Here is a 12,761-nt window from a genome sequence, read left to right as displayed (position 1 = left end):
AATAATTTTTTATCTTATTACTATTTTGACAACTCAAATAATTGTGTTATGATATAATACGTTATATATGTATTTAATTTATTTTTAATTTGTGTAAACTTTTTTATTTTTGCTAGCTTAGAGCTCAATAATAATGCACCATTATTTGTAAAGGAAAAGAAAAAAGGTTTTAATATACCTTATCCATATGACCACCCAAAAAGTTCAAACAATAAGTTTTGGTTACACATGATTGAGTTGGGAATATCTTTTGTGCTTTTTTTCATTCTTTTTTATTATTTATTTATTTATTTTTATCTGCATGTGTTGTTGAGAGTATAAATGCATAATGTCTACACCACTTTATATATTCTTTCTTTTCATTTGATTCCTCCTACCTTTCTTTCTTTTTCCCTTTTTATGTTTTAATTTAATGCTTCTTATTGCCCCACAGCCCCACAATCTGGAAATGTGCCCTTCAATAGTACATGCTTTTATACCAAAAAATAGTCATAATAATAATATATTATTATTAATCAAAAGAACAAATTTAAATTGACACTAAAGGACCCTTTTATACAACCTACCATATTTTATTGTTTCTGATTTTTTTTTTCAAAAAAACTATATCATTTTAAATTTGGGTACTGCCAATAACTTTTCACTGAATATTATTGAAGTGTTAAGGTACATGTTTTAAAGTGTATAGTTGAGAATTGATATGGTGACTTTAACTTCAACTATTTTTTTGTTTGGTTTATCCAAACAGTATCTCCCAATCTAACATGTTAAGAACTAATCCGTTTCAGATCTGAGCTCCATTTAAGAGACTGTCGCTGGCCAATGAGTTGTTGCATGCACAAAGCGGAGTTCGAACTCCCGACACTTACTTAAGCGGACGAGTGAGCTGACCACTCGACCAACTCAAGTTGGTTTCTTTAACTTCAACTATTGATGCTAGAATTAAAGAGTTATTATAATGGGGCCAGTTTTGATCTTGGCCTGGGTAAGCCATCTAAGTAACTTTTGTTCTTTTCACGTAAGATTTTAGTTTAGTGGTCATCTTCTATGACCTATAATGAATGCATTTAGATGCGAAATTTATTGATGTCAAATAATAAATAAAATTTTTAATATTGTGTATGTGAATATAGTGTGGATGAGTAAGTAATGCATGCCTTGAATTGGGTTGTTTAATCCATCCAACCCCAAATTAAAAAAAAAAAAAAAAAACAGTAAGCAATTATGGATGTTATGAATTATTGTCCTTTTTTTTATCCGGTTATGTAAAAAATGTAGAATTAATTTTACTCCTGGGTCGTTCAACTACTTAATAAGAGTATTATTTGTTCTCCCATTGTTAATTAGTTTTGTAGTAGCAATTATATACTCCCTCAATTTTAAAATAAGTATTGCTTTTTTTTTTTGTTTCATTAAAAAAATTATTTTTTCAATGAACCTAAAAAATAAAAATGACACTTATTTTAAAGAGTTAAGTATGATTTTGGTTCCTAAGGTATCGGTTGAAATTTTTTCGTTTCTAACTTTTTTTTGTATACAAAATCGTTCTTAAAGTTTAGAACTAAGCTTTAAAATCATTCTTTTTACTTAAATATTAAAATTTTAGATCAAATTACTCATAACAAAAAAATATAAAATAAATAAAGAAAAGATAAATAAGAGAAAGAGAGTGTTTTTTCTCCTACGAAGGAGGAAGAAGAAAAAGAAAAAATTGTTTACAATCCACATCTATCTCCACTCTGCCGTCATTTCTGTATGATTTTGGTTCTTAAGGTAAGGATAATTTTAAAATCAAGTTAAACTTTAGGGCGATTTTGTAATAAAAAAAATGTTAAAGACAAAAATAAATTTCGGCCTATATGAATTAAAATCGTAGTTAACCCTATTTAAAAACAAATAGAGTATATACATAAGAGTTTGGCTAAAATTTTTAACACTTAATGTATTTTCAAAACTTATTATTAAATTGTCATTTTTTTTAAAAATGATCAGATTCGTTGCTTACTTGCCTCTTTAATTTGGATGCCACTATTTGATTTGTTAATATATGCTCCTACACTAATTTGCTACAAAATCATCTGTTTTAAAATTATAAGTTGATAAGAAAAAACATATATACGTATACCAAAATGTACTTGAAAGTGAATTGTGAGGCTTTTAAATGAGGTGTTAAAACACCTCGAGCTGCTGTCTTTTTTAGGGCGACAGTTAAGAAATATATGCAAAGAATTTTGATATTAAAGTCAACAGGTATTTTAAGAGGATGTGTATATAAAAATTGAATAAAATTTAGGGTAAAATACATGTATAAACCAAACACATAATAATATTACATGAAAGTTTCAAACTAAATAACGTTATATGTATGTCTTTGTTTATAATTTTATATAAATTGGATTCATTGAATTTGAATTAACCATTATAGTATTAAATTAAATTAATATAATTCGAATTATATGGTGTCAAAATAATTTAAAATAAATAGTTGAAAACATTTCTTTTATGTATATAAATCGAATTAGATAGTTTCGATTTACGTTTTTATACTTTGAAATATTATTATGTGTTTAATTTATGCATTTGTTTTACCCAAAATTTATTTGGAGTGAGAGACTATTTATAGAGTAGCTAGAATGCTGACTAATTAAATAAAAGAAATTTTTCGCAAATAATGAAAATTTAACTCTCTTTTTTTATGTCTATAGTATTTTTTAGTCTAATAGGTTAAGCACTAATTTGTCGTAGATTTAAACTCCATTTAAGGATCTACTGTTGGCTAATAAATTACAAAAAGCAAAATTTAAACTCTGATACTTGTTTAAACAGACGAGTGAACTGACTATTATTCGACCAACCCAAATTAATTAAGTTATCCCTATTATTAACGACAATTTCCCAGCATGTTCGAGAATTAGAGTAGCTAAAAAAATTTTTACTTATTGCAACCTACACTTGAACCCACTCAATTCACTCGGTAGAGATTTAAGTACCTACTCAATTTATTAGATCAGATCAGATAAAAATAGTTTTAGTTAGTTTATTTTATCTGAAATGCAAAATTGAATCTTAAATAATTAAATTTTTAAGATAATTAAATAATTAAGAATATTTAAAATATAGTATTAGAATTTATATAATTAAAATATCTAAATTTTAACTTTGTTATGCCAAAAGAATTTAACATAAAGAAATAAACCTATATATAATTTAGAGGTTGATAATTGATTTCATGACAATAGTTTATTGATATTTACCCACTAAATATACTGTAAGTCTGTAAGAGTAAGCTCGATTTTCAATTCTACTTTTTCTGACACAGAAAAGTCCTAGTCATTGGAGCAAAAGAGGAGAAAGTCTCCACACAAATTTTTAGAGGAACCAGGCCCTCTGTATGGGGACTTTGAGAAGCCAATAATAACTTGCCAAATAACAAGTTATTATTTAAATAAATAATTATATAAAATTTTAATTAATTATACTAAATAATTATATTATAATAAATAATTATATTAAATAATTAAATAATAATTAATTTAGTAATAATTATATTTTTATTTAATTAATAATTAAAATAATTAATTAGATTAAATAATTAAATTTTTATTTAATTAATGATTTATATTATTATATTTAATTAGCCGTTGTAAAATTAGTCGTTAGAAACTAGATGTTACTATGTTACTGTTATTATTAATAAATTAATATTTTGTTATTCTATATATACCACTTAAATACACTTCTATTCTCACATTTTCTACTACTCTTATATTCTCTCAAATAACGATATCAACGTGTTAGATTGTTCTCCAGTGTTCGATGATATTCTAAATGACCGTGTTCCAAAGGTAAATTATACTATTAAGGGTAATAATTATACTATGGGATACTATTTAGCAGATGGTATTTATCTTAAATAGGTCACATTTGTCAAATCAATCTCAAAGCCATAAGGGGAGAAACATAAGTTATTTGTACAATACCAAGAAGGGCAAAGAAAAGATGTGGAGCGAGCATTCGGAGTATTGCAAGCACGCTTTGCAATTATACATGATCCAGCTCGTTTTCGGGAAAAGAAGAAGCTTGCCGACATAATGAGAACTTGTATTATATTGCATAATATGATTGTTGAGGATGAGAGAGAAACTTATGCAGGAAATTTTGCTCAAGGCTTAGAGTATGATGATGTCGAAAATGGCTTATCACAACCTTAACTAGGAGAAGAAGATTTTGCACCATACCATCAATTTCTCCAAAAAAATACCCAACTTCAAAATAGGCAGCAGCATAGACAATTGAAAGAGGACTTGATTAAATACATATGACAATTTCACAATGCTTGTCGTCAACTATAGAGCTTAATTATGTTTTTCTTTATATTAAGTAATTTTACAAATTAGTGTAACCCGAATTATATATTGTGTATTATTGTTATATATGAATTTATTTAATATTAATATCTTTTAATAGTAAATTATTTTTAAATTTAAAAATTTAAATTACATTATTAAAAAAATTAATTACATTAATTTTAAATATTTTAATTAATTAATTAAGTGAGACTACAATAGGGACTAAAATTAGTTTCTCTTAATGGAGAAGAAAGAGATGCTTTGAATTCTTATTTATTGTATATGATGCAAAAGTTGATGTGGAATTACTTTTTATAACAAATAGACCATAGACAAAAATTGAGATGAGTTTTCTATTGTAAATGGTCTAATAACATGGGAGCAGGTACTTGAACATAGACCAATAGATCTACAGGCATAGTTCAGCTTCATTCGGAATTTGACTCACGTGATTGAAGGTGTTATACTATGCATTTTAATTGCTGATTTTTTTTGCATTTTCCGAAATATCTTATCTGCCCTAATATTATATATTGGTCACAACCAAGGACTAGTAGCAAGGTCAATTTCTGCCCTTAAATAAATATATATAAAAAAAAACTTGTTTAAAATTTTTAAATTGATAAATCATTTTTTAAACAAACGGAGAGTTAGAAGGTCCCGTGTGTGATTTTATAATAACTCTTCCCCTTTATTTAAATGTATTTCAGTCTTTTTTGGTGATGAAGACTACATATTTTCAAAGGCAAAAGAATTACTAGCTGATCAAGATCGTTACAAGATTGGCATCGCAGACTATAACTCGGCAATTTATGTTACTAATCGGCGTTACAGTTACTAATCGGCAATCAATGTCATTTATTAAAAAGTGACGTTACAAATCAGTTCAACGGACTACTTCACAAAATGAAACGTCTAAACTGACATTCACTCTTATTATTGCTCCTTAATACGGGCAATAAAGCAGGAACGTAATGGACTTATACACTATCATCTATAAAAAGGTATGATCTTCTATTCTAAGGAAGACATTGAATTCTCAATACTAATTTAAGTTTCGGAGTGCCTTTGCAGGTACACTCCTCCCTGTTTCTTGCTCAAAGCTCTACGCGATTGGACACACTCTTGGAGAAAAGCTCGGATTATCACAAGACCTGAAGGTCGGCACCGAAAGCAATAGCTCGGCGCCGACTCCCAGAGACTGAGCTCTCTCTCCAGGTATCCATACAAGAACAATTGGTGCCCACCGTGGGGTCTCGAAATAAACACCTTTCTTTCTATAGGCCCCATTTCCTTCCAATGGTTTCAAACTTACCAGCACCTTTGTAAACAAAGGTCATATAGTAAATCATTAAGGCCCGAAAAAGGCCGATCGATATCTATTTTTCCGATCAATATCCACCATCTCTATTTTTCAATTCAAATCTAGTATATCTATTTGCTGATATATATCTGTTTTTCTGATCTATATCTGTCATCTTGATTTTCCAAATTTATATGTTATATCTATTTGTCAATCTATATCTGTTATATCTATTTGCCAATCTATATATGTCATCTCGATTTTTCAAATTTATATGTTATATCTATTTGTCAATCTATATCTATTATATCTATTTATCGATTTATATCTGTTTTCTGATCTATATCTGTCATCTCTATATTTTAACTTACATCTGTTATATCTATTTTCCGATCTATATCTATCATCTCTACTTTCCGATCTTTATCAGTTATTTATATTTGCCGATCTTTATCAGTTATTTCTATTTGTCGATCTTTATCAGTTATCTCTATTTGCCAAATTATATCTGATATCTATATTTGCCGATCTATATCTATTTTTTCGATCATTATCTCTCATCTCTGTATTTTTCAAATCATCTTATATATTTATTTGCCGATTTATATCTGTTTTTTCGATCATTATCTGTCATCTCTCTATTTTTCAATTCATCTCTGGTTTATCTATTTGCCGATCTATATCTATTGTCTGATTTATATCAATCATCTTTATTTGCCAATTTATATCAAAAATCTCTATTTGCCGATCTATAACAGTCATCTCTATTATTCGATTTATATCAGTCATCTCTATTTTCTGATTTATATCAATCATCTTTATATTCCGATTTATATCTGTTATCCCTATTTGCCAACTTATATCTGTTATATCTATTGTCCGATTTATATCAATCATCTCTAATTTCCGATTTATATCAAAAATCTCTATTTGCCGATTTATAACAGTCACTCTATTATCCGATTTATATCAGTCATCTCTATTTTCCGATTTATATCAATCATCTCTATATTCCGATTTATATCTGTTATCCCTATTTGCCAACTTATATCTGTTATATCTATTGTCCGATTTATATCAATCATCTCTAATTGCCGATTTATATCAAAAATCTCTATTTGCCGATTTATAACCGTCACTCTATTATCCAATTTATATCTGTTATCCCTATTTGCCCATTTATATCTATTATATCTATTTGTCGATCTATATCTGTTTTTCTAATATATATCTGTCATCTCTATTTTTCAACTTATATCTGTTATCTCTATTTTTTAATTCTATATCTGTCGTCTCTATTTTTCAATTTGTATCTGATATATCTATTTCCCGATCTATATATGTTATCTCTATTTTTCTGATCTACATGTCATCTCTATTTTTCGATTTATATCCGTTATCCCTATTTGCTGATCTATATCTGTTATCTGATTTTCTGATCTATATGTCATCTCTACTTTCCAATTTATATCTGTTATCTGTATTTGCCGATCTTTATCAGCTATTTCTAGTTGCCAATTTATATCTGATATCTCTATTTGCCAATTTATATCTGATCTCTCTATTTGCCGATCTATATCTCATTTTCCGATCTACATCTCTTATATCTATTTGCCAATTTATATATGATATCTCTATTTGCCAATCTATATCTGTTATATCTATTTTTCGATCCATATCTATCATCTCTATTTGTAGATCTACATCTGTTATCTCTATTTGCCGATCTATATCTGTCATCTCTATTTGTCGACCTATATCTGTTATCCCTATTCGCTGACCTATATCTGTTTTTCTATTTTCAAATCTATATCTATTATCTCAGTTTCAGATTTATATCAATCATTATCAGTCATTGTCAAATCTATATCAACTATCATCAGATCTATATCAACAATCTTTAATCAATTATCCGTTCGCGATAATTCTTCAGTTCAAAGTCGCATCATTTACACATGCGCAATCAAAACACAATCTTTAATCAATTATCCATTCGCGATAATTCTTCAATTCATAGTCGCATCGTTTACACATGCGCAGTCAAACTCAATCTTCAATTCCGAACTATGACTATCAACAGTCAACAAACTCAATCACATATCATACAAGTACAAACACTGATCCATTCGCAACAACTCTTCAATTCAAAGTCGCATCGTTTACACATGCGCAATCAAACTCAATCAAATCACCAAACAACGGTGAACTAACTCAATATTCTCGCCCAACCAATTCACTTTTATCAAAATTGTCTCAGCAACTATTCAAATTAACTATTCAGTTCCATAAAAAATCCAACCGTTGCATCTATTAAATCAACGGTTCAAAATTACATTGGAAAAATCAAAGGCACAATCAATGACAAGACTATCACACTTTCCACTACACGTTAACTTCAAATCACGTCTGAAATTCAAATTATTCATTATTTTAATAAAGTAAGTTGATCTGGGAGCTCCATACCTATAACTCAAATCGCCGAGTTATAACTAAAAAAAGCTCAACCTGCTTTATCAAAATATAGTCAGGCTAAGCTTGGGGGCTATGATCAGGACCGTTACAAGATCGGCATTGCAGACCATAACTCGGCAATTTACGTTACTAATCGGCGTTACAGTTACTAATCGGCAATCAATGTCATTTATTAAAAAGTGACGTTACAAATCAGCTCAACGGACTACTTCACAAAATGAAACGTCTAAACTGACATTCACCCTTATTATTGCTCCTTAATACGGGCAATAAAGCAGGAACGTAACGGACTTATACACTATCATCTATAAAAAGGTATGATCTTCTATTCTAAGGAAGACATTGAATTCTCAATACTAACTTAAGCTTCGGAGTGCCTTTGCAGGTACACTCCCCCCTGTTTCTTGCTCAAAGCTCTACGCGATTGGACACACTCTTGGAGAAAAGCTCGGATTATCACAAGACCTGAAGGTCGGCACCGAAAGCAATAGCTCGGCGCCGACTCCCAGAGACTGAGCTCTCTCTCCAGGTATCCATACAAGAACACTAGCATTATATTATGACTATGAAGATCTCTTTCACATTGAATTACTCAATTACATTACTTAGCGAGTTTGGCGGAAGAAATTAATTGAAGCCTTCTTTCTATAGTTTATGTTACTCTTTTCGTAAATATATATGCCATGATCAATCACTATCACTAGGATCGGATATCTAAAATTTTTTTCATTAACTTTATACATAACTTATTAATATGAGTTTAATATATTTATTTATTTATTTTTAATAGCTAGCTAAATGAAAAACCAACTTGTTATTAGTTGTATACTTGTACAGAATGAGAATAAGAACGAAATAAACAGATGCTCTTTTATTTCTCTCTGATTCTCAACGAGGTTGTCTTGATGGGAGGATTGTTATTAGGGATGACAACATATACTATATCAGGTATTTAATTCGATCCCATTTGATCGAGTAGGATTGTCAACTTGATTCGCAGCGGATAGAATAAAGTGTAGGTAGGGTTCTGGTGTGAGTTGGGTAGGGTTGGTAGGGTGCGGTCCTACCCGACCAACCTGTACTTTATATACGTATATAGAATAATTGACCATTTATACCCATGATAGTTCAGAACGCTGTCATTTGTATCTATCGTAGATGGAAACTGACTTTGTACCCATGCAAGATGGGCTCCGTGTGACAAAAGTAGTCTGGCTTGGATTGGCACTTGCTTCGGAGTTGTAGGACTCTACGTGGCTCTCCAAACCTCCCTAAGCCCTGTCTACGTGGATCTGAACGTTTCTATATGAAGGTAGAAAGAGCCTTATGCTTGAAATCAAAACCCTAGCAACTTGTCTTCTCCAATTCGAGCCATACCCCCAAAATGAAATATTGGTGAAATTCAAGTACACCCAGAGTTATCTCATAACCCCAGTAATGTCATTACGCAGATGTAACTTTGATGGAAATGATGGAAGTCGTAGCAGTTCTTCAAGTTCGAAGAAGATGAAGGAGAAGAAGCTTGATGGCAAATGTTTCTATGGGAGGGATGTTGTGTTGATTGAGTCTGGCATGATTACGAACCCTAATAGATGGTTCATTAGATGTCCTCTATGGACGGTAAGGGCCAGATGCTGTTGTTGTTGAGGTGAGACAATTATTTTTGAGTTTTAGTTGACAATGTGGGGCCTTTTTTGTGTTTTTTTCAGACAAGAGATTGTAAATACTTTGTTTGGGTGGATGAACTCAAACAAGGATGGGAGGGCTTGGCAAGATGTTTAGCCAAGAGAAAGTCGGAGCATTCTTATGCAAGGCATGATGATGGATTGACTGTCATTGCAGGGGAAAAATCAGCAAGCATCCTCAATGATGGCTAGGAAGATAGACAAATTTATGATTGAAATTAGGGGTGAAATTAGGGGAATTAAACTGTTGATTACAACTGTTGCACTGGGGGTGACGTTTTGTTTGTTGTGAGTTGTATTTGGTGATAAAATTATAAGACATGTAAAATTGGGGATCTTTGTTCATGATAGTTAAATTTTCTCATGATATTGGCATGATATGGTTTATTTCTAATCTATACTGGTTTGCTTTACATGTGATACATTGATGTAGATACGCAGGCTTTGAACTTGTTGCTGCAATCTGAAATGATTTTGATAACGTTTAAAAGTAGACAATGCATGCTGTTGAAAATGGACCTGAATCTCTCTTTTCTCCTTAAGGATCCAATAATAAGCTGTATTTGTAAATTAGTAACTTGATGTTTTGCTTTTCAATATATGATTTCGAACCAAATTGGCCGAACAAAATGCTGTGACAATAGTGATACCAAAAAAGGCAAAAGAAGGCAAGTATATAGATGATGTAACAAGACTTTGTTCTTTATATATAAAGAGATGCTGCAGGTTCCAAACATTCTGAAATAAGCCAAAGAAGCCAAGTATTGGCAACTCAAATCACACCCTCAAAAAAAGCATTACTAAGTCATATCTAAGCCATACCATGAAAATGCATAACAAAATACAAGACTTATGTATCTCACTGGTGTAAACTAAAAATAACAAAAAGCAACCATAACTAGTCTACGATATTGGGGTCAAGTTACTGCTCCATCTTGAGATACCATTTTTTCCTCCGCTTGATCTCCGTATCCTGCCTCGACCTGTAACTTGACCTCTTCCTCTATCAGCTGTGCCTCGACCTCTAGCAGTTGGAGTCATAACTCAAGGTGTGGGCATGAACTGCATGAACCAGTTGCTTGTCCCTGCACTAGCACCTTGCAGTGGATGAGGTGTAGTTTGAGAGTTGTGTGTGGATGGAGTTGTAGTTGGCCGGTTGGCAGGTGGTGTCGTTGGCTGCTATGTTTGTCCAGTCGGAGGCGGCCGCTTAACACTTCTCTTTTTAACTTATTTTTTATTTGTTGCATTGTTTGTTGGAGGCTGTGGTTGTGCTGTTGATAGGGGAGGCATTGGTTGAGGCTGCTTCATTCCAAAGAACAATGCAGTCATTATCACACAAGGTTTACAAGGCAGATTAGTGAAATGATTAATACAATTCACTTACATGTGGAGTGTGGGCTATTGCGGTTCCATTTCCTCTCTTGTTCAGCCTCTACAGCTTCTAATGTCTCCTCCTAGTAAATTTTAGCAAGCATATCCTCATCCTCATCATCTACAGGTGCCTGTGGTGCAGAACTCCCTTCACCCATTGCTTCCTTTCTCTTTTTACAACTTCTCTTATTGTGACCAGCCTAAGGAAACAAGTATTAGTCATAAACTCAACTAAAATCACATGAATCAATAATTATAGAATTTACGGAATTTCACCTAGAATTAGACTTCCATACCTGGAGGCAGTACTTATAGATAATAGTCCCAATCCTCCTCGTTGTTCTATGAGGGTCACTCTTCTCTTTAGGGTCATCATTTCTCTTGTCTCTCTTGGTTGTAGGTCTTCTGATTGGTTTTCTATACCGTGGTGGCAGAATAGGGAGGGTTTCAAGGTGTTTCTAGTACTCCTGGCTTGGAACCGGACGCATGAAAGTCTGATAGGCTGCGTTGTATGCACCCATGGTGAGCCAGTTGTGTACATATTCTTCGGGCCTTCTGTTCTGGTTAGCCAAAGCAGCACATGCATGTCTACATGGTAGCCCTGTGATTTGCCAAAGTCGACAGCTATATGTACCTTTGCCAAGATCCACACTTACCTTCATTGGCAGACATTGCACCTCGTACACATTTTCTGCATCATCTCCGGTAGGCAGAGGCCTCCATTTGTTGCTCTCTCGCTTCTCCCTTTCTAAGTTGTTCTGTTGAGTTGGAGATAACCTTCCGCTGTACCCAACCAAAGTTTTTTTGTTCCTAGCCATAATCCCCATTACCTAGCACCTCACTTCCTCCAACATCGTAATTATCGGCTTACTCCTCATATTCTTCACATTCGCATTAAACACCTCACAGTTGTTGTTTGTGTAGTTGTCCAGCTTAGGGTATTTACTAAAATGAGCTATGCTCCATTGTTTAGGGCTTATCTTTTCAAGGTATTCCCAAGCCCCAACATTGATCCTTTTTAGTCTCTCCATGGCAGCATTGAAGTCTTGTGTTGTGGTTGTCTTGGCACAAGATCACATGCACATTTTCAGTTGCAAGTTACTCTATTTCTTGCGAAAGTTTTGGCATATATGCATTGCACAGAATCTGTGGTTAGCATTTGGGTATATTTCTTGTACGGCCAGTATTACTCCTTATAGGCATGCATGTAAGTAAACAATTATCAACAATCCAACAATCCAGAAACATAATTAAGTATTTAGCTAAACTAGATTCCAACATTCCAATATCAGTCTCATTCCAAAACAGAATTCAATATTTACCTAGCCCATTCTTGGCCAAACCAAATTTCAATCATCCATGTGATTAGTGAAATTGTGAAATAGAATTCAAAAAATAGACTGGCAACTAGTTACATAACACGGATTTCAATAATTCATGTGGTCTTTGAAAATGTAAATTAGAATTCAATAATAAGCTAACAATGATTAAGTAATAAGCTTTCAATGAAATTCTAAAACACACTTGAACAAGTCCATACATGAAATTTCAAGACAGGCCAAAATAATAACCAAATTAAGA

At 32.0% G+C, this 12,761-nt stretch overlaps 1 protein-coding gene across 1 annotated transcript; it reads right to left on the bottom strand.

Moving 5' to 3' along the window:
• Positions 1 to 11,263: 11,263 nt before the first annotated feature.
• LOC130946174 (uncharacterized) lies at positions 11,264 to 12,007 on the bottom strand. The gene is made up of 3 exons (XM_057874849.1): positions 11,646 to 12,007; positions 11,477 to 11,597; positions 11,264 to 11,380 (listed from the first exon to the last, which is right to left on the bottom strand). The coding sequence occupies exons 1-3, from the start codon at positions 12,005 to 12,007 to the stop codon at positions 11,264 to 11,266; spliced, it is 600 nt and encodes a 199-aa protein (XP_057730832.1).
• Between the last annotated feature and the right edge of the window lie 754 nt (positions 12,008 to 12,761).

Source organism: Arachis stenosperma, chromosome 8 (genome assembly GCF_014773155.1).
Source record: "Arachis stenosperma cultivar V10309 chromosome 8, arast.V10309.gnm1.PFL2, whole genome shotgun sequence".
NCBI classification, from domain to species: Eukaryota; Viridiplantae; Streptophyta; class Magnoliopsida; order Fabales; family Fabaceae; genus Arachis; species Arachis stenosperma.
The sequence above is the reverse complement of the archived record's forward strand: the minus strand, read 5'-3'. Positions and strand labels throughout refer to the sequence as shown.